Raw genomic sequence first — 27,410 nt, 5'->3', positions numbered from 1 at the left:
CTATATAGTAAAGCTTAATCTCAGGGGATACTTTATCTTTGAAGTTTTTCTAACAACACTAAGTTGTTCAAACCATCAAAATCCTCAAACTTAGCGGAAGTTAACCAATAAAAAAAACAGCATTTCTAACTTCTTACCGTATTCTACATACGTAATATTCTCATCCTTTCTCAAGTTTCTAAATTTCTTACGGAACGCCTCCAGTACTAACCTGTACGTGCTAAGAACAGTTTCTTTCACAATATCATAATCATCACATTCCTCCTTAGACATGCAACTAAACACAGTAAGTGCCCTACCACTCAAAACTTCTGACTGTAAATATAAAGTCCACATTTTCTTTAGGAGAACCTACTCTTTCCATTAACTTCTCAAAACACATGAAATATGTCGTTACATCTTCCTCATCAAACTTGGTACTAATTTCAGCACTGCACTCATACCTAACCTATCAGTTTTCATTTTCTTGTTCTTGGCCTGACTGAACTGTTAAGAGTGCTCTGTTCTTACCGAGCGATTTCCAACTAATGCATATGTTCTTTCTCTCTTTCTTCCTGCTCATGCTGCATTTTCATTACTTCTCTCTCAGCAGCTCTTTCATCTCTCTCATACTTTTCCCGCTCTTTCCTCTCAACATACTCACGGAGATCATTCCCCTCTAGACCTAGTAGCTTACGACTCAATAAAACACTTTCACCATCTGGGGATACGAATACAGAAAGATACACAAACACAACAAAGGTTTATTTACAAGCTTACTAACAAAGATAAATGCAGAATGGTATCTCCTATTTACATAAAAAAGGTAAAATCTTACAATGCGTGAACTTGAGAAACGGTGGGGTAATGAAAGTACTTGCCGGCCAGTTTTGCGACTCAAAGCGATGGCTTCACAAAAGGACAAAAGGAGAACTGCAATTGCAGACGACTTCTTGACTCCGTATTGCTGAAAATAATGTCTATTCTTGATACTCGAAGGGCAGGAACTTCTCAAAACCTCTCACAGAGCGTTTCTTCTCTGAAGTCTTGCTCTACGTCGAAATAACTCGGTCATCCACTCCTGACGACGACTTGACCAGAATTCAACCAATTCTCGGGCGGCCTTTTACCTCTCTGATCTCATATGTTTCCCATTCTTCTCTTACCTCTCTCGGATGATCTCTGATCTTCTGCTGCTGAGCTCTCAATGATCAGATCTGTGACTCCTCTCTGATGATGATCTGCCTTCTCCTACTTCATCAGTCCATATTTATAAGGCATTCTGGTGGCAGGGCTTACCAGTGAACGTCACAGGCTCCTGAGATTACCGGAACTTCTTAGAAGGATCTGGACGAAGTATTACATCAGAAATCGCGGCGTTCCTCACGTCACGTCGGCGCCTGTCAAGTTCCACAACCCTCCTGCCGATTCTAGAACCATCATGAGAACAGGCACTCCAACACACGCGCGAAAGCCTCCTTGCTGTAGAACTTCTCGAAAGATGTGTTTTCCTTTCCTTTATCTTTCTTTGCTATAAAGCATTACCATGACAAGTCCCCCCCAAAAAGAGAGAAAAATGAAATCAACTGATTTCATTTTTTTCTAAAGAGAAACAAGAATTAAACAGCAGGGGAACAATTCTGAATAAAGCTTTAATACTTCTCCATTCACTCAACCACTCGTGCCTAAATAGAAAACGGTCATTAGGCTACTCATTCTGGAAAAATCTCCAGAGGCTACCTGCTATAACATTAGGCTACTCATTCTGGAAAAATCTCCAGAGGCTACCTGCTATAACATTATCCTTCTCTCTTACTTTTTCCGTTTTCTGAAACTGCTTAAAACTTTGAAATACTAAAACACATCTTGCGTTTTCTCAAAACTAATTTCTCTTTGTAACACTGTTTACATCGGGCGGAGGCCACGGTACGGGGCGTTCTTTATAATTCTTAATCAAGTTTACATGCATACACTTCGCTCTACTTTTACCCATATCAATTACATAATGTATATTTCCCCCTCCTCTCTAACACTGCAAAAGGACCTTCAAACTTATAAGGTAAAGAGGAACCTTCTTTCTGGACTAGTAATAAAACTTCATCTCTTACACAGAAATTTGTCTCTTTCGCTGTTGCCAAGCACTTCTGTTCTCTTCCGCTAGTTGCCAAGCACTCCTTAAATTGTTTTTATAATACTCTAGATTAGTGCAATCTTCTCTACCCTTACATACAGACGAAGGTCCCCGACCATATTGTTAACTCATTCTCAAAAGATTCGTCCTACTGAAGGAATACTACACAACGGAGCTCTGGGAATTACTTGATTCAGTTTCCCGGCAACTTGGCATTCGTGACAGCTTAAAATATACCTCTTCACGTCACTCTTCATTTTAGCATTTTTAGACCAAAAGTACGCCCTACTAATACACCTGAAAGTTTTATTTACTCCTAAATGTCCTTGCTCATCATGTGCTAACTTCAAAACTAGCTCACGAAGCTTCCAAGGAACCACTAATTGTTCTGTGATTTCCCCTTTACAACCTGACTTAGGACGAACATAACTACACAAAACTTCGTCCTTTAGACAAAAAGTTTCCTTACACACATCATCAAGATCATCATCCAGCTCACATTGAAAAAATTCGGGTTAGTGCCCCATCCTCTCTCTGCAACTTTACTAGCTCATCCTTATTCACAAGGTTAGCAGTGCCTAATTCATCCACCGTAACTAGTACTAGATACTGGTATACATTTACTACGTTACTCTCGACAGCTACACCTTCCGTTTGGCTATCATTGTCAACATTGATAGAGTCCGGTCTCTCAGCCACACTCATGCCAAGATCAACATCGCCACCTCTATCACACTCGTTCAAATCCACGAACTCACTCTCGTTCGAATCCACGAACAAATTATGACCGTAGTCTACGTCTGTATCTAAACCTGATCTAGTTACATACTACCATTTCAGGCACTGGAATATCCCTCACAACAGGATTCACATTCTTGGATAAAGCTAAGTCATTACCGACAATAATGTCAACACCATCAACGGGCAAACTGTCAACGACTGCAAGTTTCACTTCTCCTGACACTACCTGACTTTCTAAATTCAACTTCAACAAAGGACAAAGAACACAAGTGTTAGGAAATCCACCTAACGTGACTTTTTCTTCCATGTTGATTTCTGCCCTGTTTGGCACACTCTCTCTCCTAACCAGTGAGACAGCAGCTCCTGTGTCTCGAAGCAAGACTACTTCTCTCGAACACACTCCTCCAAGAGAGGAAACTACACCTTCTGACAGAAATTCACCAAAAAATTTCCTAGTTTCTCTCATCACATCATTCCTACTTGACGAAAGTTTAACTAGAGGACACTGGTTTCTACCGTCCTTTCCTTTTCTACTGCACAAATTCCCGCTAATGCCCTTTCCCATTACATCGGAAACAAGTTAATTCTGATCCACTAGATGCATTTTACTCTTACAAAATTCCCTTAGACGTATGACCAGGTTTTTTGCATGCATAACAGGAATAGTCACTTTTACTTCCATTGCTATAACTAGAACTGAAACCTTTACTGCTTTGTACTCCACCAGATGAAGGCTCATTTCGTTTCTTACTAACACTCAAATTATGAGTTAGACTATATTCGTCAGCTAACCTAGTTGCTCCTGCGAAAGATACTTCTCGCCTATCTTCTATATAGTAAAGCTTAATCTCAGGGGATACTTTATCTTTGAAGTTTTCTAACAACACTAAGTTGTTCAAACCATCAAAATCCTCAACTTTAGCGGAAGTTAACCAATAAAAAAAACAGCATTTCTAACTTCTTACCGTATTCTACATACGTAATATTCTCATCCTTTCTCAAGTTTCTAAATTTCTTACGGAACGCCTCCAGTACTAACCTGTACGTGCTAAGAACAGTTTCTTTCACAATATCATAATCATCACATTCCTCCTTAGACATGCAACTATACACAGTAAGTGCCCTACCACTCAAAACTGACTGTAAATATAAAGTCCACATTTCTTTAGGAGAACCTACTCTTTCCATTAACTTCTCAAAACACATGAAATATGTCGTTACATCTTCCTCATCAAACTTTGGTACTAATTTCAGCACTGCACTCATACCTAACCTATCAGTTTCATTTTCGTTCTGGCCTGACTGACTGTTAAGAGTGCTCTGTCTTACCGAGCGATTTCCAACTAATGCATACGTTCTTTCTCTCTTTCTTCCTGCTCATGCTGCATTTTCATTACTTCTCTCTCAGCAGCTCTTTCATCTCTCTCATACTTTTCCCGCTCTTTCCTCTCAACATACTCACGGAGATCATTCCCCTCTAGACCTAGTAGCTTACGACTCAATAAAACACTTTCACCATCTGGGGATACGAATACAGAAAGATACACAAACACAACAAAGGTTTATTTACAAGCTTACTAACAAAGATAAATGCAGAATGGTATCTCCTATTTACATAAAAAAGGTAAAATCTTACAATGCGTGAACTTGAGAAACGGTGGGGTAATGAAAATACTTGCCGGCCAGTTTTGCGACTCAAAGCGATGGCTTCACAAAAGGAGAACTGCAATTGCAGACGACTTCTTGCTCCGTATTGCTGAAAATAATGTCTATTCTTGATACTCGAAGGGCAGGAACTTCTCAAAACCTCTCACAGAACGTTTCTTCTCTGAAGTCTTGCTCTACGTCGAAATAACTCGGTCGTCCACTCCTGACGACGACTTGACCAGAATTCAACCAATTCTCGGGCGCCTTTTCCTCTCTGATCCTTCATATGTTCCTTCTTCTCTTATCTCTCTCGGATGATCTCTGATCTCTGCTGCTGAGCTCTACTGATCAGATCTGTGACTCTCTCTGATGATGATCTGCTTTCTCCTACTTCATCAGTCATATTTATAAGGCATTCTGGTGGCGGGGCTTACCAGCGAACGTCACAGGCTCCTGAGATTACCGGAACTTCTTAGAAGGATCTGGACGAAGTATTACATCAGAAATCATGGCGTTCCTCACGTCACGTCGGCGCCTGTCAAGTTCCACAACCCTCCTCCCTCCTGCCGATTCTAGAACCATCATGAGAACAGGCACCTCCAACACACGCGTGAAAGCCTCCTTGCTGTAGAACTTCTCGAAGATGCGTTTTCCTTTCCTTTATCTTTCTTTGCTATAAAGCAATTACCATGACAAGTCCCCCCAAAAAGAGAGAAAAAATGAAATCAACTGATTTCATTTTTTTCTAAAGAGAAACAAGAATTAAACAGCAGGGGAACAATTCTGAATAAAACGCTTTAATACTTCCTCCATTCACTCAACACTCGTGCCGTAAATAGAAAACGGTCATTAGGCTACTCATTCTGGAAAAATCTCCAGAGGCTACCTGCTATAACATTAGGCTACTCATTCTGGAAAAATCTCCAGAGGCTACCTGCTATAACATTATCCTTCTCTCTTACTTTTTCCGTTTTCTGAACTGCTTAAAACTTTGAAATACTAAAACACCTCTTGCGTTTTCTCAAAACTAATTTCTCTTTGTAACACTGTCACATCGGGCGGAGGCCACGGCACGGGGCGTTCTTTATAATTCTTAATCAAGTTTACATGCATACACTTCGCTCTACTTTTACCCATATCAATTACATAATGTATATTTCCCCTCTCCTCTAACACTGCAAAAGGACCTTCAAACTTATAAGGTAAAGAGGAACCTTCTTTCTGGACTAGTAATAAAACTTCATCTCTTACACAGAAATTTGTCTCTTTCACTTGTTGCCAAGCACTCTGTTCTCTTCCGCTAGTTGCCAAGCACTCCTTAATTGTTTTTATAATACTCTAGATTTAGTTGTGCAATCTTCTCTACCCTTACATACACGGACGAAGGTCCGACCATATTGTTAACTACATTCTCAAAAGATTCGCCTACTGAAGGAATACTACACAACGGAGCTCTGGAATTACTTGATTCAGTTTCCCGGCAACTTGGCATTCGTGACAGCTTAAAATATACCTCTTCACGTCACTCTTCATTTTAGCATTTTTAGACCAAAAGTACGCCCTACTAATACACCTGAAAGTTTTATTTACTCCTAAATGTCCTTGCTCATCATGTGCTAACTTCAAAACTAGCTCACGAAGCTTCCAAGGAACCACTAATTGTTCTGTGATTTCCCCTTTACAACTGACTTGGGGACGAACATAACTACACAAAAACTTCGTCCTTTAGACAAAAAGTTTCCTTACACACATCATCAAGATCATCATCCAGCTCACATTGAAAATTCGGGTTAGTGCCCCATCCTCTCTCTGCAACTTGACTAGCTCATCCTTATCCAAAAGGTTAGTAGTGCCTAATTCATCACCGTAACTAGTACTAGATACCGTATATTTACTACGTTACCCTCGACAGCTACACCTTCCGTTTGGCTATCATTGTCAACATTGATAGAGTCCGGTCTCTCAGCCACACTCATGCCAAGATCAACATCGCCACCTCTATCACCTCGTTCAAATCCACGAACTCACTCTCGTTCGAATCCACGAACAAATTATGACCGTAGTCTACGTCTGTATCTAAACTGATCTAGTTACATACTACCATTTCAGGCACTGGAATATCCCTCACAACAGGATTCACATTCTTGGATAAAGCTAAGTCATTACCTACAATAATGTCAACACCATCAACGGGCAAACTGTCAACGACTGCAAGTTTCACTTCTCCTGCACTACCTGACTTTCTAAATTCACTTCAACAAAAGGACAAAGAACACAAGTGTTAGGAAATCACCTAACGTGACTTTTTCTTCCATGTTGATTTCTGCCCTGTTTGGCACACTCTCTCTCCTAACCAGTGAGACAGCAGCTCCTGTGTCTCGAAGCAAGAATACTTTCTCTCGAACACACTCCTCCAAGAGAGGAAACTACACCTTCTGACAGAAATTCACCCAAAAAATTTCCTAGTTTCTCTCATCACATCCATTCCTACTTGACGAAAGTTTAACTAGAGACACTGGGTTTTTCTTACCGTCCTTCCTTTCTACTGCACAAATTCTCGCTAAATGCCCTTTGTCCCCATTACATCGGAAACAAGTTAATTCTGAGCCACTAGATGCATTTACTCTTACAAACCTTAGACGTATGACCAGGTTTTTTGGCATGCATAACAGGAATAAGTCACTTTTACTTTCCATTGCTATAATCTGAACTGAAACCTTTACTGCTTTGTACTCCACCAGAGAAGGCTCATTTCGTTTCTTACTAACACTCAAATTATGAGTTAGACTATATTCGTCAGCTAACCTAGTTGCTCCTGCGAAAGATACTTCTCGCCTATCTTCTATATAGTAAAGCTTAATCTCAGGGGGATACTTTATCTTTGAAGTTTTCTAACAACACTAAGTTGTTCAAACCATCAAAATCCTCAACTTTAGCGGAAGTTAACCAATAAACAAAAAAACAGCATTTCTAACTTCTTACCGTATTTCCTACATACGTAATATTCTCATCCTTTCTCAAGTTTCTAAATTTCTTACGGAACGCCTCCAGTACTAACCTGTACGTGCTAAGAACAGTTTCTTTCACAATATCATAATCATCACATTCCTCCTTAGACATGCAACTATACACAGTAAGTGCCCTACCACTCAAAACTGACTGTAAATATAAAGTCCACATTTCTTTAGGAGAACCTACTCTTTCCATTAACTTCTCAAAACACATGAAATATGTCGTTACATCTTCCTCATCAAACTTTGGTACTAATTTCAGCACTGCACTCATCCCTAAACCATAACCTAGTCAGTTTCATTTTCGATTCTGGCCTGGACTGATGTTAAGAAGTGCTCTGTCTTACCGATTGGGCGATTTCCAACTAATGGCATACGTTCTTTCTCTCTTTCTTCCTTGCGCTCATGCTGCATTTTCATTACTTCTCTCTCAGCAGCTCTTTCATCTCTCTCATACTTTTCCCGCTCTTTCCTCTCAACATACTCACGGAGATCATTCCCCTCTAGACCTAGTAGCTTACGACTCAATAAAACACTTTCACCATCTGGGGATTACCGAATACAGAAAGATACACAAACACAACAAAGGTTTATTTAAAAGCTTACTAACAAAGATAAATGCAGAATGGTATCTCCTATTTACATAAAAAAAAAAAAAAAAAGGTAAAATCTTACAATGCGTGAACTTGAGAAACGGTGGGGTAATGAAAATACTTGCCGGCCAGTTTTGCGACTCAAAGCGATGGCTTCACAAAAGGAGAACTGCAATTGCAGACGACTTCTTGACTCCGTATTGCTGAAAATAATGTCTATTCTTGATACTCGAAGGGCAGGAACTTCTCAAAACCTCTCACAGAACGTTTCTTCTCTGAAGTCTTGCTCTACGTCGAAATACTCGGTTCGTCCACTCCTGACGAAGACTTGACCAGAATTCAACCAATTCTCGGGAGCGCCTTTTCCTCTCCTTGATCCTTCTTCATATGTTCCTTCTTCTCTTTATCTCTTCTCGGATGATTCTCTGATCTCTGCTGCTGAGCTCTACTGATCAGATCTGTGACTCTCTCTGATGATGATCTGCTTTCTCCTACTTCATCAGTCATATTTATAAGGCATTCTGGTGGCAGGGCTTACCAGCGAAACGTCACAGGCTCCTGAGATTACCGGAACTTCTTAGAAGGATCTGGACGAAGTATTACATCAGAAATCATGGCGTTCCTCACGTCACGTCGGCGCCTGTCAAGTTCCACAACCCTCCTGCCGATTCTAGAACCATCATGAGAACAGGCACCTCCAACACACGCGTGAAAGCCTCCTTGCTGTAGAACTTCTCGAAGATGCGTTTTTCCTTTCCTTTATCTTTCTTTGCTATAAAGCAATTACCATGACAAGTCCCCCCCAAAAAGAGAGAAAAATGAAATCAACTGATTTCATTTTTTTCTAAAGAAAGAAACAAGAATTAAACAGCAGGGGAACATTCTGAATAAATCTTTAATACTTCTCATTCACTCAACCACTCGTGCCTAAATAGAAAACGTCATTAGGCTACTCATTCTGGAAAAATCTCCAGAGGCTACCTGCTATAACATTAGGCTACTCATTCTGGAAAAATCTCCAGCTGGGCTACCTGCTATAACATTATCCTTCTCTTACTTTTTCCGTTTTCTGAACTGCTTAAAACTTTGAAATACTAAAACACCTCTTGCGTTTTCTCAAAACTAATTTCTCTTTGTAAACACTGTCACATCGGGCGGCAGGCCACGGCACGGGGCGTTCTTTATAATTCTTAATCAAGTTTACATGCATACACTTCGCTCTACTTTTACCCATATCAATTACATAATGTATATTTCCCCTCTCCTCTAACACTGCAAAAGGACCTTCAAACTTATAAGGTAAAGAGGAACCTTCTTTCTGGACTAGTAATAAAACTTCATCTCTTACACAGAAATTTGTCTCTTTCGCTTGTTGCCAAGCACTTCTGTTCTCTTCCGCTAGTTGCCAAGCACTCCTTAATTGTTTTTATAATACTCTAGATTAGTTGTGCAATCTTCTCTACCCTTACATACAGACGAAGGTCCGACCATATTGTTAACTACATTCTCAAAAGATTCGCCTACTGAAGGAATACTACACAACAGAGCTCTGGGAATTACTTGATTCAGTTTCCCGGCAACTTGGCATTCGTGACAGCTTAAAATATACCTCTTCACGTCACTCTTCATTTTAGCATTTTTAGACCAAAAGTACGCCCTACCTAATACACCTGAGGGAAAGTTTTATTTACTCCTAAATGTCCTTGCTCATCATTGCTACTACTTCAAAACTAGCTCACGAAGCTTCCAAGGAACCGCTAATTGTTCTGTGATTTCCCCTTTACAACCTGACTTAGGACGAACATAACTACACAAAACTTTCGTCCTTTAGACAAAAAGTTTCCTTACACACATCATCAAGATCATCATCCAGCTCACATTGAAAAATTCGGGTTAGTGCCCCATCCTCTCTCTGCAACTTGACTAGCTCATCCTTATCCAAAAGGTTAGTAGTGCCTAATTCATCACCGTAACTAGTACTAGATACCGGTATATTTACTACGTTACCCTCGACAGCTACACCTTCCGTTTGGCTATCATTGTCAACATTGATAGAGTCCGGTCTCTCAGCCACACTCATGCCAAGATCAACATCGCCACCTCTATCACACTCGTTCAAATCCACGAACTCACTCTCGTTCGAATCCACGAACAAATTATGACCGTAGTCTACGTCTGTATCTAAACCTGATCTAGTTACATACTACCATTTCAGGCACTGGAATATCCCTCACAACAGGATTCACATTCTTGGATAAAGCTAAGTCATTACCGACAATAATGTCAACACCATCAACGGGCAAACTGTCAACGACTGCAAGTTTCACTTCTCCTGACACTACCTGACTTTCTAAATTCAACTTCAACAAAGGACAAAGAACACAAGTGTTAGGAAATCCACCTAACGTGACTTTTTCTTCCATGTTGATTTCTGCCCTGTTTGGCACACTCTCTCTCCTAACCAGTGAGACAGCAGCTCCTGTGTCTCGAAGCAAGACTACTTCTACTCGAACACACTCCTCCAAGAGAGGAAACTACACCTTCTGACAGAAATTCACCAAAAAATTTCCTAGTTTCTCTCATCACATCATTCCTACTTGACGAAAGTTTAACTAGAGACACTGGTTTCTTACCGTCCTTCCTTTCTACTGCACAAATTCTCGCTAAATGCCCTTTCCCATTACATCGGAAACAAGTTAATTCTGAGCCACTAGATGCCATTTTACTCTTACAAACCTTAGACGTATGACCAGGTTTTTTGCATGCATAACAGGAATAGTCAGTTTTACTTCCATTGCTATAACTAGAACTGAAACCTTTACTGCTTTGTACTCCACCAGATGAAGGCTCATTTCGTTTCTTACTAACACTCAAATTATGAGTTAGACTATATTCGTCAGCTAACCTAGTTGCTCCTGCGAAAGATACTTCTCGCCTATCTTCTATATAGTAAAGCTTAATCTCAGGGGATACTTTATCTTTGAAGTTTTCTAACAACACTAAGTTGTTCAAACCATCAAAATCCTCAACTTTAGCGGAAGTTACCAATAAAAAAAAACAGCATTTCTAACTTCTTACCGTATTCTACATACGTAATATTCTCATCCTTTCTCAAGTTTCTAAATTTCTTACGGAACGCCTCCAGTACTAACCTGTACGTGCTAAGAACAGTTTCTTTCACAATATCATAATCATCACATTCCTCCTTAGACATGCAACTATACACAGTAAGTGCCCTACCACTCAAAACTGACTGTAAATATAAAGTCCACATTTCTTTAGGAGAACCTACTCTTTCCATTAACTTCTCAAAACACATGAAATATGTCGTTACATCTTCCTCATCAAACTTTGGTACTAATTTCAGCACTGCACTCATACCTAACCTATCAGTTTCATTTTCGTTCTGGCCTGACTGACTGTTAAGAGTGCTCTGTCTTACCGAGCGATTTCCAACTAATGCATACGTTCTTTCTCTCTTTCTTCCTGCTCATGCTGCATTTTCATTACTTCTCTCTCAGCAGCTCTTTCATCTCTCTCATACTTTTCCCGCTCTTTCCTCTCAACATACTCACGGAGATCATTCCCCTCTAGACCTAGTAGCTTACGACTCAATAAAACACTTTCACCATCTGGGGATACGAATACAGAAAGATACACAAACACAACAAAGGTTTATTTACAAGCTTACTAACAAAGATAAATGCAGAATGGTATCTCCTATTTACATAAAAAAGGTAAAATCTTACAATGCGTGAACTTGAGAAACGGTGGGGTAATGAAAGTACTTGCCGGCCAGTTTTGCGACTCAAAGCGATGGCTTCACAAAAGGAGAACTGCAATTGCAGACGACTTCTTGACTCCGTATTGCTGAAAATAATGTCTATTCTTGATACTCGAAGGGCAGGAACTTCTCAAAACCTCTCAAAGAACGTTTCTTCTCTGAAGTCTTGCTCTACGTCGAAATAACTCGGTCATCCACTCCTGACGACGACTTGACCAGAATTCAACCAATTCTCGGGCGCCTTTTCCTCTCTGATCCTTCATATGTTCCTTCTTCTCTTATCTCTCTCGGATGATCTCTGATCTCTGCTGCTGAGCTCTCACTGATCAGATCTGTGACTCTCTCTGATGATGATCTGCCTTCTCCTACTTCATCAGTCATATTTATAAGGCATTCTGGTGGCAGGGCTTACCAGCGAACGTCACAGGCTCCTGAGATTACCGGAACTTCTTAGAAGGATCTGGACGAAGTATTACATCAGAAATCGCGGCGTTCCTCACGTCACGTCGGCGCCTGTCAAGTTCCACAACCCTCCTGCCGATTCTAGAACCATCATGAGAACAGGCACCTCCAACACACGCGCGAAAGCCTCCTTGCTGTAGAACTTCTCGAAGATGCGTTTTCCTTTCCTTTATCTTTCTTTGCTATAAAGCAATTACCATGACAGGCGGCTAGGTCCATTTCTGGTCATATGTAAAACAATATGACAGCACATATATACTCATAGCCAATTCTTATTTTTGTGGGGCTTGACGGAGGTAAACTGGGTTTAGTATTCGCTAAGGATAAGAGAAAGTGTCCTTTTATCCTGAGTCCATTTATATTCTATCACATGTTATAAGGTTTATCATTACAACACAATACCTAGCCACAAGCCAGCTAAAAGAAAATTCTTTGACATTATTCTGGTTACCATGAAGCTCTGGTTAGAACAAGGAAAGGTAACTCCTCAAGGACTCAACAGAGACTACCAAAAATAGGTTTTTCCTACGTAAAAACCTATTTTATAATCTAATACCTTTACTTCCCATAAACAGCAGCTTCAGTAATATGATGATCTCTTACGTATATACTAATTTACTCTCCAGGGCTTTAGACAAGGTATATCACAAAGCTTAGTCAGAAAAAAAATCCCTGTTTAAAGTTTCACTCATTTCTACAAATATATGTCAGATTTCATATTAGGCAAATTTATTTCTGTTGTACATAGTTAAAAATGCTATGTCTGTCCTTTTACCTATCTGTTGCCAGCTTCTAAAAGGATTGACTAATGTTGGCCAGCAGCATAAACACAATATAAAACATTCAGTTATGCTGATAAGCACAAACCAAACTATTCTCAGATTAAAAATGAAACTGAAGATGCAAAAATATTGCTGAGGAACTTACCTATACACATGTACGGCAGGATCCCGACGTCGATCAGAGGAGTTGTGATAACCAATGCAAACTTCTTTAAACTTACAGTTCTTCACTTTACATCTACTAATCTTGTAAGTCAGAATATTAAATTCAGAGCCTAAAAAGATAAAAGAAATGTTTAGACACAAAAGAAAACACAACATTATACAAGTAAAATACTTGAAATATTTGTAATAAAATACTGTATAGTAATAATCATGCTATTTAAAAAAAACATATCATTTGTACAGAACAAGTAAGACTTGAAACCATGAATTTTGTTTTACATAGACAATACATAATTAAGATCATAATCAAGCTCCATCACTAATTTGGCACTATATTCAGCTACTAAATTTTATATTTCCATTTGGCAGTGCTTACTTGTTGCACAAAAAAACTTGGCATTATCGTAGCATGAACACTTTCAGGGTCAATTTGTAAAACAAAGCAAACTATTATAACTTATTTTTCTTCAATTATATAACCTGCTAACTTTTAGTCTAAGCCATGGCTCCAATTAATAAAAAAAACACTCCATTTGTGATGTTCAAACACTGTGCATTGTCTATTAAAGATATGGTTCGACTTCTTGGAAAAAATCTAAAGCAGTGCTTCTGTGAAAAGCTTGTGTTAAGTATTCAGTGAAAAGCTTGTGTCAAGTATTCAATCTTAGCTCTTTGACTGTCTATGACATAAAGAAAGAGAAACAAGTTTATTTGCTAACAATGATTTAAAGAAAGAAACAATGGAGAACAATGAAGAATGGAAAAATTCCAAACTAGATCTGGTTCTAGTGAAGAGTAGTATGTTATGTGTAAATGATGGTATTAAGAGAAAGGTGTGCATAGTCTCAATAGTTTGAAAGTGGTGAACAGTGAAATCATGTGTGTAAGAGGTGTTAATAAAAGGTGTACATAATCTTGATAGCTTGATAGTGGTGAACAATAAAATCACCTAACTGACACCATGGAAATAAAGGAAAAAACTATAAAGAAAAAGAACTAACTACCACCTGCTGGTTGCTAAATTGCACTCAAAATCAATAATATACACTCAACCTCCTGGCTATTCAAGGTTCTGGATTCATGGTTTAACCTTTTTGCAGATTTTCCATGGAATGTATATCCACATTATTTGCATAAAATTTGCCTATTTGCAGAATTTTTCATAGAGCAACATTCACTAATTACTGTATTATACATTTTAAGGCTTTTAGTTTGAACTACCAAAATAGGCAGTTATAAGCATATTTAGAGGGCTGAGTGTGAAGTATTTGTGGATTTTAACTATTTGAGGGGGTTGTAGTCCTGATGCCCCTCGAATCCCAGGGGTCAACTGCAAAATGCAACAGGTGTTAAAGTGAACCCCCATATTTGCAGGCTCATATATTGGTGGATTTCTCCTGAGAACATATAATACCCCTATTATTTGTGGAAAATCTGCCTATTCGCAGTATTTTTCTGAGAAATATCCACTTATTCTTGGTCTTTTTATCAATTTCATCATAAAATACACTTTTTTTGCAATAATATAAATGTTCATAACAAAATCTATTATTTTGATACTTACCTACTGTTAAAGTTAGCTATATCTCCACACTAATTAGGAGAGTCAGCATTCAAACAAAAACCTGTTCTCCACCAGGTGTGTTTTGAATGTTTTAGCTCTAGTCAGAATTCTCCTTGACAGCCCACTAAGTTGTGGGGAGGCTGGGTGGGTCTACTTTAACAGCAGGTAAGTATCCAAATAATAAATTTTATGAAAATTTATATTGTTTGTGATGAATCTTACCTACTGTTAAAGTTAGCTGATTCCCACACCAAGAAGAGGATGATGGGTAGTGCAGCTAGACAAAAATCTGCTCAGCCATTCGAGCTAAAGGTTTCTTGCATGAAACTCAAAACATTCTCACCTGATCTGGAATCCTTGCTAGGTTTTACTACCAAAAGAAGTTGGATTCCATACAGGGAGCAAGGCTCTCATACATATGCAGCAAAGTGCAATCTTGCCGAGAAAACCGCTTTGATTCAGCCAGAATGAAACACGAGCGGTATGAGGGACCCCTGTGCCTGGGTACAAAAGCTCTATAAAACGACAGTCACTTAAAATAAATACCTTTGTGATTTAAAGGTACTATGCTCCTATACAAAATTTGTACCTTCACGCTTCACAAAATATTAAAACCCGGGATTTCAACAAAAGAGCCCAAAGAGTTGCTCTTTTTTTTGGTTCAGGAAAAGACAACCCACTAGTAGTAGTGGACTAAGGGCTTTACTGTTTTCAAACACAATTCTGTTTACTTAAGGTAATGATCGGGTAACTGAATTGTACTTCTACTGTGCCACATCAATCCTATTCTGGAGCGACAAATTGACTTAACACTAAATGAAGTTACAACTGCTGCTCACATTATGAATGTTTACCTTCAATAAAGGTAGAAAATATGGAGCTAGTTCTCATGCACTAGCCTATTCACTATGTCACGGAGGACCTCGTGTTCCTTGACAAAGACGTTATGTTCCTTGACAAAGACATTATAAGCTTCTAAAAAACACAACAAAAAGGTTAACTTTGCCTCTTCCAGACTTTCACAAATACATTCTAGGTTTTCTAAAACCACAAAACAAAAACTTAACTTTGCCTTCAAGCTTAACAATTGGCAAAGACAGCTAGGTTTTCTAAAACCACAAAACAAAAGGTTAATTTCTGCCTCTTCCAGACTTAACCTTTGACAATGACATCTATGTTTCCTAAAACCACAAAACAAGAGGTTAACTTTGCCTCTTCCAGGATTAACCTTTTACAAAGATGTTCAAAGTTTCTAAAAGGATGATAAAGATGTTCTAGGTTTAACCTATCTGATTGAATTTTAATTGCCCCAACAAGACAGCGAAGTTTCCTCTTATTTCCCACTAAGGGGTTACATTGGAATTCTTACAGGTTAGTGTAAAACATAGCCAAGGCAGAAAGCTAAAATAGCATTCCCCTTTACAACAGCTTAAAGAAGGGTGTTGGTAATAAATTTACTTAACTGCTGCTAGTGCTAAATGAAAGCTTTCATAGTAAATTCAGATAAAAGTTTAGACCTGCATCTAAACTCCAGAGAGAGACTGATATAGAGATGAAGAGGCTTCAATCTCAACACCTTACAGTGCTGGTCCTCAGCAAGATCTAAAAGTACTTGATGCAATACTGAGGAAAGTATGTATGGAACGAAAACTTTGGAAGTAGACAGTGGAAAGTCTTATTATCTTTAAACAGAAAATATGACGTCTACAAGGTTCCAGGAGCTGAAAATTCCTCTAGAATGGCACCCTCAGCAATACATAAACCACTGCTTCTGACCCTAAGCCATGACAGTTTTAAATTAAGGACAGACCCTATGATAACTTGAAAATCTTATTGGGAGGGGACATTCTAACATCTCCAAGCAGTTAAGATGCCTAAGTTAATGGAAGTGTATGGAATTGTGAAGTAGGGCTGATTTCCTGTTAATGGAAGAATGAGACATCTACCGAGAGCATTGGAAATTCTGAAAATCATTTGCCCTGAGGCTACAAGGGTTCTACAGAAGACACTAAGCAATTCTTGAACTTGAAATTGCGCAACAGAATTCAGAGTAGATACGAGGGGCAGGCCTATGAGTCTGAATTAGACCAAATTTAAGGAAACATCCACTGCTCAAGCCTGAGGCCCATCAAAGAAGTAGTAATCATTTGGGCGTTCCTGTTCATCTACATGCTAGTCCAAATGAGTGCTCCTTAAATCCCACACCAACTGCCGAACTTATGGATGTAAAGGCCCTTGTAGGCAGTTTGTTCTTCCTGAATCCCCAATTGCTAAAACACTGTCCTTCACAGAATGAATGATCAAACCAATATGCTGTTTCATTTCACTCAAAGCAGCAAACTTCCCACAAAGACTTTGTTTCTGACTATGAATAAACCTGCTAAGTATCCAGATGTCTCTCCACTGCCCTGACATCTAAAATGTTTTACCAGGTGTAGTGTTGACCATTCTATGTTGCATGAAAATGTAATGACTAGTTAAATTTGGTTTGTGTTGCATGACAAAGGGAAAAGACCAAAACCTGGACTTAGGTTTAAGAACAAAATGGGCAATTCTTGGTTACAGAGTCCCTCCTACAGTTATGGAGCCAAAGATGGTTCTACACGTGCCTATTCATCTTTGACCGACAAGCATGCATAATTAAGTATCATCCCCATATCACTAGATAAGAATGGGGATATAGAGAATTGAAAATATAATCCATAGAAATTGGGCCAAAAGAAGCAACAGGTTCTTGGACTTTGTAATACTGTTGATAGAGTTAGCCAACTTGAATCACTGATTCAGTAGAAGTATCTTGCTCCTACAGTCGACACTATCCACCAATGAGCAACAAAGTCCCTGAGAAAACTTACAGAGGGCTGCACACTAACCCAACCAAAATGCACAGAACAGCAATACCTTCTTGTAAATATCTTGAAGGAACTTGCATGACTTAGGATGTGTACCACAAGTTTGACTGTTCTTTGGAAAGGCACTAAAACCATGCTAGAAAACCAAAAAGTATATCGGCAGACACTTCCTGTTAGTCAGCCTCCAAATGTCCAAGAATATCTCCAATTACTTACGGAGCTAGTCCCAAAGAATTACCCTTGGACCATCATTCCCTCTATATGCAACCTCCTACTAAAAAGAGACTTAGGAGAGATTTCTGCTGAAGACAAAAGAAGCCATAAGAGGGAGATTAAACCAGTGGAGGACAACCAAAAAAGAATCACAAATGGCCTTCACTGTCTCCATCATGTAAGGTACTGGTCCCAAGTCTCTCCATGCATGTTAGGAGGTTGCGACTGCCCATATCCAATAATCAGAGGTTTGCACTTATCCCCGAAAGGTATATAAAAAACTACCAATAGATACTCCTTTATCGCCTTAACCTGAGCTGCATAATCAGACAGGAAACGAAAGTGTCCTCACTTCTTGCAAACTGAGTGAGTATAAGCATGAGGACATTACCCTTCATACCATCCTTGCTGTCCCAGCTGCCCTGTTACAGCCACACCAGCAGTCCCTGTTCGGGCGCCAAAATAATGTGGCAGGATCAGAAGTTAAAAAAACCAAAGCGAGTAAGACCTCCCCAGCCACACTTTCCCCTTTACGTTACTTTAATTTCCCCCAGCCACACTTTCCCCTTTACGTTACTTTAATTGCCAACAGGCCACTTGGTTCAGCAAAGCAACAAACACAATCTCAAATACATTTTCTCACCAGGAAACTTGACACAATCAGGGCAAGATGCTCTGCTGTCCACTGGATTCAGTTGTTGAGACAACAACGGCTAAATATCATACAACAAAAAACCAAATGAAGCACCAAAACAACACAACAAATCACTACACAAAGAAACACCTATGGCACCAAAACTTCACACAGCTCAACAAACACCATAATTCTGACACAAAAAACACCAACCAACTTCAAGACTACACAACAAACCAACAACACAAACAAACACCAATCAACACCAAGACTACACAACAACTCACAACCACAATAATTCACAAATCAAACACAACAAACTCACAAGCTCAACAACCTCCAGATGGACACACGCACAACAAACTCAATTACACAATATCAAAACAATCCAGAAAACACAGAACAGCATCTCACTACCTCTGTCCAAAAAACTTCCTCACTTGACTGATTGCCAAATACAGACTGATCACTTCTCACTCCCTCAAGGCTCCGCGACCGTATCCACAGACGAACCCAACCTCTTGCCAACAAGAAATTCACTCACTAACTACCCATACAAACACAAACAACCTAATGAGACAACCAAAACAACCAGCCCCTCTCTCTCTCTCTCTCTCTCTCTTCTTCTCTCTCTGCTCTCTCTCTCTCGTCTCTCTCTCTCTCTCTCTCTCTCTCTCTCTCTCTCTCTCTCTCTCTCTTTTACAAGCGACCCTTGAGAACATTGTCAAATGCAACTACTTCATCACTCCTCCATAGGGTTAGATTGTTTTGGTTACAATCAGGTTTATGGCATGACACAATGTGGAAGGGGTCAACCTCCATAGAGGAGAGTAACAGGCCTGTCCTCCCTGGACACTGCCTAAACCCTGCCATTTCCTCTCCAAAAGTAAGCTAAAGTGATTGAGAGGTTTGGATAAATAAAAAACCAACAACTATCACACGACGGCAGCCAAAAGCAAAGTGGAGTGCAGACCAACAAATGGGCAGGGCTTCCCCTTTACCGTTGGTAGTTAATGACCTTGTCTGAGAATTAAATAGCTATTCCAGCTCGCATTCGCAAGCTAAATCCCTAATAAAGAACGAAAGTTTATATTTGTGAAGGAACAAAATTACATTAATGACATTGTTTATATTTGCAAAGGAACAAAATGATATTAATGACATTGTGTGAGTTTAAGAAAAAAAGTTACTATAGATATACTACTGTTCAACATTTCCTCCCTCTCTGTCTCTTGCAAAGTCAGTCACTTGTGTGCCATTATTTATAACATTACATACCAGAAAATTTGTTCTTCCTAGATAATTCAGAAGAGTTATGATATCTTGATGGTTTATCCTTTTTGACATCACACCTTGATTTTTCCTTATGCAATGACTTGTGCTCTGATTTTGCCTCTCTTCTGTTAAATGATGATTCACGTCTACTGCCCCTCAGTTTACTTTCAGTTTCCACAACAGACTTTTTCAACTTTACAAGTTTCTCATATTCTCTGAGCTTTTTTCTTAAATTATATACTCCACACTTTTGTAATTCATTTTCAGACATTGTCTTGAAGTTGCGGAGATAAACCGTACACTCCTTTATTCTAATTTGAGGCTGCTGTACAACAGTTTTAAGGTAAAGCTCTGGAGACCCTGGAGATACAATGGATGCCTTTTCATTTATAGCAAAATCTATACAAAGTTGCTCATCCTCCAAAAATATTTGGAATAACTTCTCCAAATCATCCATATCCTGAAATATAAATCATCGTAAATAATATATATTATCTATTCAGAATAAATACAAGAGATATTGAAATCTAATTAAATATAACTTATAACAATGACTTTTATAAAAGATATGAAATTCTTATAATAAAATAAGGTTTTATATACTATACTTACCAAGTAGGAATTATAATGCTATTAGTTCCTACTTTCATGGCAGCTTAAAATTAAAAATTCCCAGTAGCGCTCCATTGTTCTGGTGTAGGTGACTGACCCCGCCCACTTTCGGGGAAGAATAGGTACAGTACAGCTCAGGAGCTCAAATTTGTTCGTGTTCTATCTCCATGAGGGGAGGTGGGAGGGCTCCGAGCATGTAATTACTTGGTAAGTTGTACATAAAAAAGATATCTTTATAATGATTGTCTATTAAAACTGGTGTTACAACATCTATGTTCTTATGTTTAATATATACTTACCAAGTAATTACATAGCTATTAGTTTCCACTTAAACAGCAGCTTTAAATTTTGAATTTGCTGTAGCGTTCTTTGTTTTTGGTGTAGGCAACTGTCCGTGCCCACTTTCTTGGTAATTACATAGTATATATAAAAATGATATTGTTAGTATACAATAAAGTTTTTACATACTTACCTGGCAGATATATACTTAGCTATAGACTCCGTCGTCCCGACAGAAATTCAAATTTCTCGGCACACGCTACAGGTAGGTCAGGTGATCTACCGCCCTGCCGCTGGGTGGCAGGAATAGGAACCATTCCCGTCTTCTAATCAGATTTTCTCTTCCACCTGTCTCCTGAGGGGAGGTAGGGAGGGCCATCAATCGTATATATCTGCCAGGTAAGTATGTACAAAACTTTATTGTATACTAACAATATCATTTTTGTACATGAACTTTCCTGTCAGATATATACTTCACTGATTGGCACCCTTGGTGGAGGGAAAGAGACAGTTATATAACATAGAAAAGGGAAACAACACATGTTGTAGGATATAAAAACCTTGGTTTTTATTTGTTTAGGCAGAAGACTTCATGGCTACTGTCTATGAGTCTGCATTGCCTGAAGAGCTACAGCGAGGGCGTGACCTATTGCTGAAAGACTCTTTGGGTCTACCAAAGGGATTTTGTTATCCAGTTACATGGTAGAATCCAAGTAGGATCTTGTCAAAGGGGGTTCGCCCGCTTACATAACAGAACCTGTCTACTACTATCAGAAGGAGCCAAGACTTCATAGACACTGTCAATGGGTCTGCCTTGACTGAAGAGCTACAGCGAGGGCGTGACCTATTGCTGAAAGACTCTTTGGGTCTACCAAAGGGATTTATTATCCAGTTACATGGTAGAATCCAAGTAGGGTCTTGTCAAAGGGGGTTTGCCCGCTTACATGACAGAACCTGTCTAGTACTACTATCACAAGGAGCCAAGACTTCATGGACACTGTCTATGGGTCTGCCTTGCCTGAAGAGCTACAGCGAGGGGGCGTGACTGTTTGCTGAAAGACTCTTCGGATCTACCAAAGGGATATCTGATCCAGTTACATGGTAGAATCCAAGTAGTATCTTGTCAAAAGGTGGTTCGCCCGCTTACATGACAACACACCTTGCCTAGTGGCATAACTAAGGAGCACAACACCGATCCCGATCACCTGATCCTAACACGAGGGTTAGTACTTAATTTGAAAAGAGTTATACTCAAACTCCTTTCAAACAACCCTAAAAACTCGACGTTAGATAAAATTTAACTCGCTAGTTAAGGATCAGTATCGGCTCCCTATCCCAGCAACGTATCCGCAGACACGTAAAAACCAAGAGGGAAGGATCTCTCGTAGGTTATCTTGACCTCCTTCGGGTAATGGGAAGTCAACACAGAGTTGCATCTCCCATCTGTGACAGCTAATATGTCCTTTATTGACATATTCTATGGAAAGAACAAGAATTCGCAAAAGCTCGCACTTCATGCGCTTTAATTCTCAGCTGTTTGAAGGAATCATCAAGGCACTATCAAGTGCTTTGGAGATCACACTTTTCTCAAAGAAGGCCAGGGCGTTCTTTGATATGGATCTCTTCTGGATGAAGCCTGTTGCCTGGCTGGCGCTTCGCGCCTGGATGGCGCCTCGCGCCTGGCTGGCGCCTCGCGCCTGGCTGGCGCATCACTCTTTGCTGGCACCTGGTGCCTGACTGACGCTTCTGGCGCCTGGTTGGAGCCTGGCTCCTGGCTGAAGCTTCTGGTGCCTGGCGCCCGGCTGGCGCTTCGAGCCTGGCTGTAGCTTCGCGGCTGGCTGGCGATGTCCACATCGGACACCCTCTCCTGTCCGGTCTGTCCGCATCTGGCGCTTTACGCCAAGTTGGAGGCCCGCGCTTTGTCCGCCTTGGACATTATTATTATTATAAAAGTAGTTTAACCAGACCACTGAGCTGATTTTCAGCTCTCCTAGGGCTGGCCCGAAGGATTAGATAAAATGCCAGGTCTAGCTCTTAGGCCAGAGCTGGGACCAAGTTGGTCATTCAGGATAAATAAATAAATTGCACCATGGCAAATGCTTTCATACTAGAACACACACACAATAAATACTTTACCTCATGTTCCCTTACATACATACTAAAACGGTATATTAAAATTCAGAATTATTGTTTTAACATTTGAAATGTTTTAAAATTCACTAAAAACACCAATGTTTTATATTTTATCAATTAAATTGCAGTTCCTCAAAAAAGTCAAAATCGGAACTACCGAAAATGTAAAAGATTCTGACAAAATTTCTTTTATTGTCTTATTTCCAAAAGTTGACAGTCTCTGCTGGTCATACTTTGGACACTCGCACTAGACATGTCTGAACTGTTACCAACTCCTTGCACTCCGAACACTCTGGAGCAGAGTTTGTCGTGTGGGCTGCTCATTAAGTGTCCATGTGTCAGACGGGTATGGCCTATACGAGACGTTGTCCAAGAATTACTTGTTCATGTCTCTCTCTCTGATATGATGAACTCCACTTTCCAACATCAGGTTTTATTTGCTTTAATTTGTTATTTTCTGACTCTTCATTCCAAATATGTTGCCATTCCTTAAAATACCCATCTTTAAGTATGTTACATAATCACTCGTTGGGAGATTCACACTTGATCTTGTCATTTTGAATTGCTTCTTTGGCTGCTTTGTCAGCCTCTTCATTTCCTTTGATCCCTACATGGGCAGGGATCCAACATATTTCTACTTTTTTCCCAATAATATCTAATTTATGAAGTGATAATTTAATTTGTTGTACTATATTATTTTTTTTGGTTGTAACTCTGGATGGCTTCTATGGCACTTCTCGAGTCACTAAAAATCACAAAAATTATTGAGTGATGTTTCTTTAATTTATTTTTATGGCCGAGGCTATTGCGCAAAGTTCTGCTGTGAATACTGAAGCTGTATTAGGAAGAGAGAATTGGTATGATTTGTCCTGGGACACTGCAGCATATCCCACTCCATGTTCCGATTTAGATCCATCTGTGAATATTGCATAATGTGGACCTTTTCGGTTCATATGTTCTATTGTGTGTTGTCTATGGTGTGATGGCGTATATAAGTATTTTTTTGATAAATATTTTAATTGTGTGCAAGTTTTCATTTTATTCATTGTCCAAGGCGGGAGGTAAGTTTACTACTGGAGGAATTTGTATATTCACATTTAGTGACTCAAACAGTCTTCTAGCTCTAATTGGAAAAGGGGGTTGGATGATTGTTTATAAAAATATCTCTGAGTTCAAATAATTTTTTTGTTGGAGAATCACTTGTCCTAATTCCTCAAGCACTCTTCATTATAACTAGCTCTCTATGGAGAGAGAGAGGTAGTTCAACACCACATTCAACCTGTAAGGAAGAGGTCGGTGATGATTTAAATTAAAGGCTCCTGAACATATTTCTAAGGCCCTCATTATGAACTGGGTCCAACGTTTTCCAGTGCTGCGTCTGACGCCGAGCCATATACTTCACTACCGTAATCAATTATAGATAGGACTGTTGCTTTGTACAGTAATGTAAGGGTTTGTCTACGGCTCCCCAATTAGTGTTTGATAATTTTCTAATTAGATTTAATGCTTTTTTACATTTTGATTTCAAGTATGTTGTGTGTGGTTTCCAGTTTTAAGTGAGTATCAAACACTAAACCTAAAAATTTGCAGTTTGTCTAATTGGTATACTATGATTTCTGATTTTTAAATCTATTACTTCATCATTCATCCATCTTTTATCTTTATAAAATTACTACTGCTTGAGTCTTATGTATGGATAACTTAAATCCTACAGATGAGGTTCCATTCATTTATTTTTTATATAACTTTTATTAATGATGCGTTCTGCATGTTTTAATACGAGAGGCTGAATAATATATGGCAAAATCATCCATGTAAAGGTTGCTTTTAATTCCAGTGGGTAGATTTTTATTAATATTCATTATTGCCAGGGTAAACAGTGTGCCACTAAGGACACTTCCCTGTGGAACACCATTTTCAAGTGGAAAATGTTCTCGATAATCATCATCGATTCTCACTTGAAAGCTACGATTTTGTTAAAAAGTTTTGGATGACCTAGGTAAATGTCCACGAATGTTGTTATTTTGTAAAGTTTTTAATATAGGGTACCTCCAGGTAGTATCATAAGCCTTTTCGATGTCAAAAAAGACTGCTACAGTTATTTGCTTTCGCTCAAAATCCTCTTCGTATATCGGTCTTCGAGGTTAGAGAGAGAATCTAACGTAGATCTGTTGCACACTGTGACCCAAATTGAGTGGGAGTCAAGATTTTATTTTCTCGAATGTGCCATGTTAATCGAGCATTTACCATTTTTTCTAGTAACTTGCACAAGCAACTTGTTAGAGAAATTGGTCTGTAGTTATTTGCATCACTTGGATCTTTTCCAGGTTTGGGATAGGAATAATTATAGCTTTACGCCATTCATCAGGAAATAAATTTCTAAGCCATAAATGATTATAAAATTGTAACAAGTATGTCTTCGCCAGAGGTGCTAAGTGGCAGATCATCTCAAAACAAATATTGTCACCTCCAGAGCAGATTTATTGCTGTTAGTGAGAGCATATTTCAAACTCTTCCATATTAAATTTTCTATTATAATATATGTCTTCTATTGTTTCGAAATTTATTGTTATTAGTTCTATATTATTTTTCTTTATGCGGAAGTGATCATCTAAATTTCTGTCACTACTTACATTTGCTAAGTTTTCTCCTGTTATTATTACTCATTTCTTTTGGATCGAGTATTCTTTTTTCCGTCTTTTAATATGGCATGTCTGGGTGGTTTCATATGGGTACCATTTATTTTTCCTGAATTTTTCCCATATTTTTTTTTATGGAAGTATTATTAGAGAGATCTGATACATATTTCCTCCATGAAATTATTCTTCCTTGAATTACTTCCTTTCGAAATTTTGCAGATATTTTGTTGTATATAGGTTTTTAATGCCTCAATTTCTAGTAACAATATAATCATTTTTTGTAAAGTACTTTCTCAATATTGGTAATGTTTTATTTATTTTACTGAACTTTCTATTCAAATTATCCAATCGTCTCCCTATTGAGTGTTTTATATTTATTAATTCTGTTAGCTTTTCGGACCACCATGGAACTTTGTGTTTTGTTGGATGGGGTGGGGTTTTGAGTTTGGTATTGCTTTATCAGCAGCATTTTTGATGAAATGAACAAGAAACTTATTAGTTTCATTATGGTCTTTTAGATATTCAAATGGTGGTATACTTCTAGTATGCATTTCATATTGCTCCCAGTCTGCTTTATAAATATTATAGTGGGAGGAACGTGTTTTGCTGGGTTATTTTGTAAAAAGGAAATTAATATTGGGAAATGATCACTGGTGTACAAGTCATCAATTGTGTTCCAATCTAATCTGTCACTATACTTGTTTGAACATAGAGTTAAGTCTACAGAGGAAAATGTTCCATGTGTTTTTTGAATAATATGTGGCTAACTTCATCATCATTTATACAACATATGTAATTTCATTTGAATCTATAAGTTCTTCTACTTTACTTCCTGCTCTATTTGAGTTTGAACAGTTACAGTCCATATTGGGTTGTGAGCATTAAAATCCCCTACTATTAACTAGGTTCTTTGGCATTTTTAAGTAATTCTCTAAGTTTATCAATATTGTAATTTTTATTTGGTTGGTTGTATAAATTATAAATGATATAATTATAGTTTTTTTAATTCGAATTTTTAATACCTGATATTTGGAGGTCAGCTATGTTACAGGTACTTTGTCATAACATACTTTGTATGTACATATATGGCTGTACCTAAATTTCCTTCTTCTACCTGTGATGTTGATATAAGGTATATTTACCTATTGTTGGAATTGTATTATTGACAGTTGTAGACATAATATCATTGGTTCATATTCCTTTAATAACCTTTGTACTTCTCCCAGGTGTAATCTGGTCTGTAGACCATTCACGTTCCATTGTATAATACTATTGAAAATATTATGTTATATCGGTCGTATTTTGTTTTCTTTTTTGTATTATCATCAACTTTGAATTTTTTTTTTTTTTTTCTAAAATTTTATTTACCACATTCAGTTGTTTTTTATCTTTATAATATTTTAAGTGCTCAATGCACATACATCCTTTTTTCATGGGTGTTTAAATCGGTGGCCTCTTTCTTTCTATATTTCATAAAATTTCTTATAATATTTGTTAAGTAATCTTTTGTAATATTTTTGTTATCTTTGCACAATGCAATGAAGCAATCATTGCAGTCCCAAGCCACATGGTTGTTGTTATGTCTATATACTGCTTTATTTGTTCCCTTATTGTAACCGATTTATTGGTTGATAGGACGTAATACCTCAATCACCCTTGACATAGTCACCATCATCCATGGTATGGTTCTCCTCCACTTCTTTGGTTTTTGGATCTCTGCATCCATAGGTTTTATTATTATTTTAGGAGATAAAGGTATGTCCACATTTTTGTTTTTTGTCTTTCTTCATATCTTTGGTTTTTGGTTTTGACCGATGTTTCTCTGATTATAGTTGGTTTCTTTGTTTTTGGTGGTGTTCTCTCTAAAGGTCTTTTTTTTTCTTTAATTTTCGGTACATCACAACTTCCTACTTC

General features: G+C 38.5%; 1 protein-coding gene across 1 annotated transcript in view; it reads right to left on the bottom strand.

Moving 5' to 3' along the window:
• The window catches only part of LOC135225796 (uncharacterized), a 205,054-nt gene that overhangs the window by 86,774 nt on the left and 90,870 nt on the right, over positions 1 to 27,410 (bottom strand). Inside the window, exons 2-3 of the mRNA XM_064265286.1 lie at positions 19,837 to 20,293; positions 13,276 to 13,405 (exon numbers count right to left, since the gene is read on the bottom strand). Coding sequence (XP_064121356.1) covers positions 13,276 to 13,405; positions 19,837 to 20,290 — 584 coding nt within the window. The 5' untranslated portion in view covers positions 20,291 to 20,293. The remainder of the gene's footprint in view (positions 1 to 13,275; positions 13,406 to 19,836; positions 20,294 to 27,410) is intronic.

Source organism: Macrobrachium nipponense, chromosome 13, assembly GCF_015104395.2.
Source record: "Macrobrachium nipponense isolate FS-2020 chromosome 13, ASM1510439v2, whole genome shotgun sequence".
NCBI lineage: Eukaryota > Metazoa > Arthropoda > Malacostraca > Decapoda > Palaemonidae > Macrobrachium > Macrobrachium nipponense.
The sequence above is the reverse complement of the archived record's forward strand: the minus strand, read 5'-3'. Positions and strand labels throughout refer to the sequence as shown.